Genomic DNA, 9,021 nt, shown 5'->3' with positions numbered 1-9,021 from the left:
GCAGGAATACAGGAAAAGCGGCTCAAGCCTTGAATACTTGGAGGAAAAAGCTCATTTCAGCAGCAACGCTGTCAGTCGACGTGCACTGAACTTAGGAGAAGTCTTCAACCACAGAAAGGCTGTTTGTGGGAAGAAAGCAAAGCATTTAATTCCCACACTTTCCATAAAACACTTGACATCTAAGTGTTTTCACTGTGCTTTAGGAGAGACTTTTAAAACGGGGAAATCATGACGAAATCAAACAAAACTTATTTCAGGCTGCGTAAAATGATTTCACTCCACCAACAAAAGGCAGAAATTATGTCACACCTCTGTCCAGCCCAGGAGAATTTTCCCCTAATTGCTGGTGCAATCATAGGAACAAAAGGCAAGGGCTTTCTGGTGTCTGTTTGTTTTAACTACAGCATTTGTACACATCTAGAAGCCTTTTGTCTCTCCATCACGCTGCCCTGATGTCAGGAGCCATTTGCTGGGGGCGAGTTTACACAGAGGCAGCTAGATTGGGGTGACTCTGAGGGAAATAGATGTCTTTTCATTCAACGCCATCTCACGTCCCTTTACAGCTCACTAGAATATTTAACTATTGCCCAAACCATATCCCCATCCAAGTAGCTACATGCCTTTGCTGGCAGCGTTGTGACATTCCACAGTGGCTGGTACGTTTATGTCTCGCATTTACAAACAGGGAACAGAGCACGGGGTAAATGAAATGGCTCATCCAGATCGCAGAGCGAGTCTGTGGTTGACCAGGGATGTGATTCAAGGTCTCCTGAGCAAGAGGTCAAACCACGCCAGGAGTTTTTGGCTTTAAATTTACAGGTCATTAAAAATATTCTACTTTTGTGGAGGGGTAGGGCTTGACAGGGGGTTGAGATTTTGCTCTTCCCGTGGTCCCCGTTACCTTTTGGAGACACCTTGAAAGCAACCCATGGATCCCCGGCCAGTCCAACAGTAAAAGGTGCAGGACTGGCTCCAACATCATGGATACTGAGGAATTAGCTCTGAATTAGCTGGAGGGGTGATGATCACCCTTCCCTCTTCCACACCATCCCCCTTAGGGCTGCGCGATGTCTTTGCCATGACAGCACCAGCTGTGGGCACCACACCACAGCATTGGGACCACCTTGGAGGCCAGGGAAGCACGGGAGGAGGCCAGTGGTGTGCTTGGAGGCAGTGGTCAGTCAGAGGTGGACTAGCTAGGGAGTATCCCAAGCTGGCCAATACGAGCAAGGAAAGGGTTTAGGAAGAGAAAAGGGAAGGGAACAGTCTCCGACATCAACTGAGTCCGAAAGTCTGCTCTGCTCTAACGGGGCCAACCGCCTCGGTCACCCCCGGAGACCCAGCAGAAGGACAGAGAAGAGCATCTGGGTTCAACCCAGCTGCCTCTTTCTCTCCTGCCAGACCGCCAGGAACAGGCTCGTTCCCACGGATGTAATCCAAGAAAACCCCGTGTGTTTCACAGACTCAGACGGATCAGACCATCGCGCTGAGCCTGACCCAGCAATTTTGCCACCCCAACCACCTCACCCCTGCAAGACCTCCTCCGCCCTCCTGCCAAACTTACAAACTATCCAAATGCTTTGCAAGTTTGGGGGTGGGAGAGGGGTGAGAAGGACGAGAGACCAGGCTACACGTTCGCTTAGGTTCCTTTAAGTGCAAACTTCAAAGGGCAAGAGAAAGTCAGGTAACACTTTCAGATCTCAGTAAAAGAGGAGTCTTGTTGCAACACGAAACTCTTTGGTCAGAGAGAGAACCACACAGGCTTACTGCCTCTAGTGTTTATTAGGGTATGCCACATGCCAAAGGAGAAAGGCTTAAGCAAACAAGCACAAGTGTTCCCATGATCACAACGAAAAGGTAAACCCTGAGCAAAACTAAACATTTTACAACAGCTTCTAAAGAACATGGGTGAAACTGCCAGTATCTTCCTTAGAAAAAAACAAACTGCAGCGGGGTAAGAAATGTCTTCAGCTGAGACTAGTCACCATTAGGAAATTCTTGTTTTGGAGTTCGAGCCCTGGCTGATGAGTAGCACCGATTAAAATTGCACCACATCTGGATCCAGCACAAGATCTTGAAAGAAGTCAAGCCTTTCCCCAGGCTTCACAGGACACGAGTTCTCTGAGCTCTACCCATCGCTGGTGAGTTGCCTCTCACTTGGACCACGCTGCTTTATAGCCTTATCCCAGCCGTGTTTGGGGCTTTCCAGTGGACGGGCAGGTCCTGCTTCCAAACGAGTCCCAGCACCCTGATGACCAGCAGCTTTGCAGTGTCTTGAGGGGAGTGTTGGGGAAGCGAGCCGGTCTCAAACACTGCTGAGAATCTCAGTCGTTAGCTGGTGAATATAGCCGTATTTTACTTTTCCGTGCAGTTTCTGAAGGATGGTGGTGGTTTAAAATGAAATAGACGGCCATCACCTTGGCAACGAAGGGGGGTGGTAGTCATCATGAAATTTGCTTCCTTTCTCCTTTGGGTGCCGGGGAGGGGTGAGTTAGCTTGCTTTCCTAGACCTTCGGGTTGACAGACACAGAGCTGGTGGTCTTCTTCAGGATGGTGCCAGACCCCACCACCACCGAGTTAGACCCTCCGCCCACAGAGCAGAATCCTGCCCCTCCGGAGCTGAATCCCCCCCCAGAACAAAATCCTCCCCCGGAGCCAAATCCGCCCCCTCCTGAGCTGTAGCCGAAGCCAGCACCGCCTGTGTTACAGCTGCCTCTCCCACTTCCAGCACCAAATCCGATTCCTCCTCCTCCTCCAAGGCACAGTCCGCCACCATATCCACCTCCTGCAGAGCTGCTGCCGCCTGCCACCACAGCTGCAGAGAGGAACAGAAGGCACGAGGTTACTTCTGATGCCACCGTAAAGTTTTGGAGCATCAATCCCAGCCCGCCGCGCTCCCGTGGGAACACTACTTACAGATGCTCACGGCACTCTGACACTCGCCAGACATCCTGCAAGGAAAAGAGACAGAGCGTCAGCTCCAGCCAGAGCATCTGGACTGGTCCAGCTCCATGAAGCCAGGCTTGGTCCATCAGACCATGGGCGTAAATAACAGCAGCTACAGGACCGTAGTCCACAGCTAATGGCAACACCATTAATATTTTAATAGAGGACATGTGATGTGCCGCGTTCTTCCCATTGATTTAGCAGGATGCAATCAAGCTCTTGCTCTGTCCCCACCCACCTGCTCTCCTCTCCTTCCAGGAGCTTCCTGTAGGTCGCGATCTCAACGTCCAGGGCCATCTTGACGTTCATGAGCTCCTGGTACTCGCGGAGCTGCCGGGCCATGTCTGCCTTGGCTTTCTGCAGGCCTGACTCCAGGTCAGTCAGTTTGGCCGCGGCGTCCTTGAGGGCCAGCTCCCCGCGCTCCTCCGCATCCACAATGGCGCTCTGCAGAGTTTCACACTGGAGGGCAAGATGTGGATGTGAGGAGTGGGGCAGGGGCAGCCAGTCGGAGATGAAGCCATGATCCCAGATCACCTGGGCTCAGCTATTCACAAATACAGCAGGTTTCCTCCCGCTTACAATGACTGTTACCAGACTATTTGCTTTTAGGGAAGCTCTGAAGGGCATTGCCAAGAGCTCACGCCCATTTCTCAAAAAATGCAACCCCTACCTGTTTCTTCACGTTCTCGATCTCGGCCCGTATCCTCTGGATCATGCGGTTGAGCTCAGAGATCTCGGTCTTTGTGTTCTTAAGGCTGTCTCCGTGTTTGCCTGCGGTAGCCTGCAGCTCTTCATACTGGTAGGCAGAAGTGAGAGGAGCATGTTAGGTCCACCATGAGTGTCTCCTCACAACGGCTCTCCATACCACCCCATGCAAGCCAAGGTGAGCATGCATATGCTAGCTCCAGTCTGGCCGGATCAGTACCAGCAACATCCCAGGTCTCAGCATGATCTGAGCTACCACCAGTAACTCTTCCACCTCCTCAGCCATCGGTGATCACAAGCAAGGTGTGGAGCACTCACCTTGTATCGGTACCAAGACTCAGCCTCCACTCGGCTCCTGTTGGCAATCTCCTCGTATTGGGCTTTGACCTCTGCAATGATGCTGTCCAGGTCCAGGTTTCGGTTATTGTCCATGGACAGAACGACAGAGGTGTCGGAAACGGTCTTCTGCATCTGAGACAGCTCCTGTAATTCACACCAGATCTGGCTTTAGCCCTGCCATAATTTCCTTACAGTATCACAACCCTTCTCCGTCCCAGCATCCCCCTCCAGAGAGCAGCTGGACCACTTACCGCTTCGTAGAGATACTTCAAGAAGTTAATCTCATCTGCCAGAGAGTCTGATTTTGCCTGAAGATCCACCTTGGTCATATAGACTGCATCCACGTCCTGCAGGAGAAACGGGAAGTGAAAGCCTTCTGCCTGACGCACACCGTTTTATCTAACATTTAACTGTGAGCCTTTTGGTGCTCCGTTCCCTATGGCACATACATCTAGGGGTCCTGGTTTATGTCTGATGCTAACGAATCAGTGCTGATGGAAGCAAGACATCCTCTGAACCAAGATGTGTCTTTGTGGTAAAAAAAAAAAGTACTTTACCTTTTTTAGGAGCACAAAATCGTTCTCCGCAACTGTCCTTTTGTTTATTTCCTCTTCGTACCTGTTGATTATAACGAGGGAGATTGAATCTGTCTGCTTATTTTGGCGCTGGCTGCTGCTGGCAGCTAGACGTGGTTGGCCTCAGACTAATGAACGCAGCAAAAATAGACCTGCCATGAGCAAGATTTATGGACAGGCAGTGGCACTTCGCCTTTCTAGATGAGTCCTGGCTCCCGCCATCTCCGATGCCTTGCTGAAGAAAGCCTGCAAAGAGGAATCCTGTCTCTGCCTAAACTGAGTCCTGGTGGCTGTGGCCACTCCAACTCCTTCTACAAGACCCAGGGACCTTCAGGTCCTCGACATGGGCCATTTCCAACTGCTCATTGGGGCAGGTAATTGCTGCAGAGTGCTGAGTGGTGGAGATGATCTCCAAAACAAAGTCAATTTTCAACCTGCAACCTCAGCAGAGCAAGGGATCTGGCTGATCCTGATGAGTCCTAGGCTTGCTTTCCCACCATTTTTTGTAACTCGTTCAGTGGAAGCATTTCTCCAGGCTTTGTTCTTGCTTTTCCGACTGGACAAATTAATCTAATAAATGATAGCAGGAAAAGAATCTTTTCTTTTTTTTTTTTTTTACCCCACATCATCCTTCCAAAGCTCTAAGCTCCAAATCATGAAGGATATTATGGGAAGGAATCCATGTGGAAATCCGTGAGGAAATTATAGTAGGATTTAGCAACTAATCTAATTAGTTCATTAAATCATAATGTCATGGATTCTTAAGTGAGGAAGACAAACAGTAGAGGATCCTGCTTTAGTGAGAAGCGTAACTCAGACAACAATACATATTGAGAAATACCTTGAAAAATCACCGCCTATTGTCAAAACTCAGTTGATGAAAACTTCCCCCAAACCTTTTACATTTTCTAATCATTGACACAAGTGAAATATTGCCAATTCTTCTGATTCTTTCAATTTTCTGCCTGTTCAAAGTAAGTTGTTGTCTCTAATTTTTCACCACCAGACAACCCAACCGTGACTACACCGAGAACAACGTACTTCATCTTGAAGTCTTCCACCATATCTTGGAAGCTCTTCAGCTCCGACTCCAGCTGATGCTTCTCGCTCGAGAGGCTGTCCAGCTGCTTCCTCAGCCCGCTGATGTAGCTTTCAAAAAAGGGGTCGAGGTTCCTGCCGCCCGTCCCTGTGCCACCCTGCTCCTGCAGGAGTTTCCACTTGGTCTCCAGGACTCGGTTCTGCTGCTCTAGGAACCGCACCTAAATGGTTGCAAGGGTGGGTAGAAAAAGAGTCAGACTGCTCCCAAAAGCATCTTTTTATTGATTTTTTTCCCCACGTTTTCCAGATTTTTTTCCCATTTAATGAGTTTAACCTTCCTGCCTATTCTCATCTCCAGTGAGCAAGAGCTCCAGGGTCCCGCTGGGCAGGTGGGACCACAGCTCTAGGATGAGGGGGCAAAGGTGGGTCACCTTCCCGCTCCAATCTCACAGTCTCTAAACAGGAGAAACACGGTGAATTTCATAGCTGTGGCACCTTCTCCTTAAAAATAGGCCAAAACACCCAAAGTCCTTCAGCCCACGGATGGACAGAGTCCATCAGCAGAGACTCCTCTGAGGATGCTCTGCGTGCAGGTACATGGTCCCACGGCTCAGCACCAGCATCGTGGTCTTAAGAACCAAGGATCCTATTCCTGGGTTTCTCCGTCACCTTGGGAAAGTCACTTCTGCAGCCACCACCTCTCTGTCTGCAGGGGTTCTTTGGGGTGGTCTGGGCAACGCCTGGCTCTCTGGGTATTACTGGATGGGTGTCCCCCGGTAACTGCAACCAGCATGAGCCGTGGTAAGCCCAGACCTCCACCTCCCAGCCCCGGGTTGAAGCCGCTCTCACCTTGTCAATGAAGGAAGCGAATTTGTCGTTGAGCTGCCTCATCTCCTCCCGCTCTTGTGTTCGCACCTTCTGGATCTCCGGGTCGATTTCAAGGTTGAGCGGAGCCAGCAGGCTCTGGTTGATGGTCACTTCCCTGATGCCGCCCGGTGGGCAAGGGGGAAAGCCTTGACCTCCAATCCCGCCGTCAAATCCTCCACCAAAGCCTCCAAAACCACCACCGAGGCCTCCACCGAAGCCACCTCCGGCTCCACCACCATAGCCGCCACGAAATCCTGCCCCAGCGCTGTAGCCGTAGCCAAAGCCTCCTTGGCCACCTGCCCCAAAACCTCTGCAGACACCACCACCTCCACCAAATCCTCCCAGAGAGATACTTTTACTCCCTCCCAAGGAATAGAGGCTCCTGCTGCTGAAGCCTCCAGCGTTGCCAGGTCCCCTGCATCCTCCACGGGACACAGAGCTGAACGTGACCTTGTTCCTCCCTCCGAAGCAAGCGGAGCTGGAGCTGAATCCCTTGCCGAGACCACAGGACTGGCGAGACATGGTGACAGGTCCCCAACAGTCAACCCGTGAAGAGAGAAGGGCTGAGCTGTGCGGTGCACGGGAGGAGGTTTGGAGGCAAGAGGAGGTGAGTCCTGTGGGTGCAGCGGCTCAGTGCCCCTTTTTATGTGCTCAGGGAGTTGGCCGGGTGTCAGGGGAGTGGAGATGTCTCTTTTTTTTATTCAATTCATTGTTTTAGGGCTTGGAAGGATGCCCTCTCTTTGCCACCACCACGACCTGCCTCAAAACACTCCCTCGAGAGCTAAGAAAAACAAAGTTATTGTTGGTGTTGGAAGCACAACTCCAAATCAAATTCCCTTAGCTGCCACTGTCAACTCATCACGGGCCTTTCTGAGCCTCTTACGGCAATGACAAAGCACTACAAATTCCTTGACATATTACACCCTCGAGGGAGACCCTTGTTTTAGCTAAATCACTCATTTTGAGCCTGGTGGCAGGTGCTTGGTTCACTGAATTCCAACAAAAACGTGGTTTCCCAATCACACCCTCAGATGCACTCGGGTTCAACCTCCTGCTCAAAGGAGGGTTTGACTCGGGTTGTCCAAAACTGTTTCACAACCAGAGAGCATTAGCCCTCGTCAGGGTTATAAAATTAGTTTTATGTCAATAGAGAAGACTTAGAAACACTTTTAAGAAGGTTTTTAAGTCATTTTAGATCACTCTGGCTGGTGTATTGAGCCTGGAGGGACACGGAGGGGTTTGCAGAGACCAAAATATCTTGGTATTTCCGTGCTGCACACCCTTCGCCGTACCTCAACAGGGTCGAGACGCCATTACCAGCCTGAAGAGCTCTGCCCCGCGTCCGTGATGGCAGGTCCCGATCCCTCCCAGGCTGGAAGCCTCCCAGGCATTGCCGGGATATTTCCTGATCATCCTCGCAGGGTCTCCAGCCACGAGCCCCCTCCACAGCACGTGGCACTTGGCAAAGCTGCTCCGGCGCTAACCCACTAGCAAGCTCGCATTGTTTAAAAAAAAAATATGACTTAATTGCTTAACCGCTTTTAATTTATATTTTAATGAGCAGAGGTGTCTGGAGATGCCTTCCAACTGAGGATCCCCACTCATCCCGCTGTTAAAAAAAAATAAAAAGCCGTAAAACTTCCCCCCAAACCACAAGCTGCAGCTGAAGCCGTGACAATAAAAGCCAACTCTGTAACTATCCCTTTTATTGGAGACGCTCGTGGGAGAGGTTTGGGGCACCAGTTTCAGCTCCGAGCCTATTCACCCCTAGCTTTTTTTTTCTGCAAACATGCAAATCTGGGTCCGGGTGCATCTCTGCAGGAAGGGAGGGCTTTTCCTCCTGAACCTCATCGGGCATTTGTTGAACTGCAGGATTTTCAGCCCAAGGGGATTTGCATTGCAGGGAACAGGGAAACTCGTGCTCCCTTTTGGCCACAAGCATCCCGCACACCCCGGTCCCACCTGGAAACCCTCTCCCACCCCGGGGTTCTGGGATCCCCGATTTTCCAGCTCACAGTGAGGACGTGGTCGGGGCGAGAAGCGAAGCGGCTTGAACCCGGCTCTCGCTGGGGGAAAGGAGGCGGTGGCTGCATCTCCCTGACCTTACGCAATTGGCAGATCTGACGAGAAACCGAATGAACCTGTTTGAGCCCAGGAGGAGAGCGTAGCTGCCGGGAGTTCCCAGGGTGGCTCTGCCACCGGTTCCTGGCACGGCTCCTGGCTCACCGCCGGCCGAGGCGCTTGCCCAAGAAGCCAGCTGTTGGGCCAGCAAAGCGCCCTGCTAACGCCCATGAAGTCCTGCCCCACCACGGTGGGGTGGGAGAACCTCGCTGGGACGCTGAGGCTCCCTCCCAAATCCGTCCTGCATCCCAAGGCTGAGCATCTCAGATGCTCCAGCGCTTGCCGGGCTGGTTAATGCACCAGGACCAAAGCTCCTGGGGACCCAGCGTTGGCCACCGTCGGCCACCGTCACCCACCCGGCACCAGGACGGAGTGACCCGGTGACAACGGCAAAGTCTTGGGATGAGCATCCCCGGGGTGGGAAGCACAG

At 51.7% G+C, this 9,021-nt stretch overlaps 1 protein-coding gene across 1 annotated transcript; it reads right to left on the bottom strand.

Moving 5' to 3' along the window:
- Positions 1 to 2,504: 2,504 nt before the first annotated feature.
- Positions 2,505 to 6,992, bottom strand: LOC103904554 (keratin, type II cytoskeletal 4). Its single transcript, XM_019473795.1, has 10 exons — positions 6,453 to 6,992; positions 5,607 to 5,824; positions 4,548 to 4,608; positions 4,242 to 4,337; positions 3,970 to 4,134; positions 3,617 to 3,742; positions 3,185 to 3,405; positions 2,917 to 2,951; positions 2,639 to 2,815; positions 2,505 to 2,584 (listed from the first exon to the last, which is right to left on the bottom strand). The coding sequence occupies exons 1-10, from the start codon at positions 6,990 to 6,992 to the stop codon at positions 2,505 to 2,507; spliced, it is 1,719 nt and encodes a 572-aa protein (XP_019329340.1).
- Positions 6,993 to 9,021: the final 2,029 nt, after the last annotated feature.

The sequence above is a fragment of the Aptenodytes forsteri genome, unplaced genomic scaffold, assembly GCF_000699145.1.
Source record: "Aptenodytes forsteri isolate BGI_AS27 unplaced genomic scaffold, ASM69914v1 Scaffold268, whole genome shotgun sequence".
NCBI lineage: Eukaryota > Metazoa > Chordata > Aves > Sphenisciformes > Spheniscidae > Aptenodytes > Aptenodytes forsteri.
This window is presented reverse-complemented; position numbering and strand designations above follow the sequence as displayed.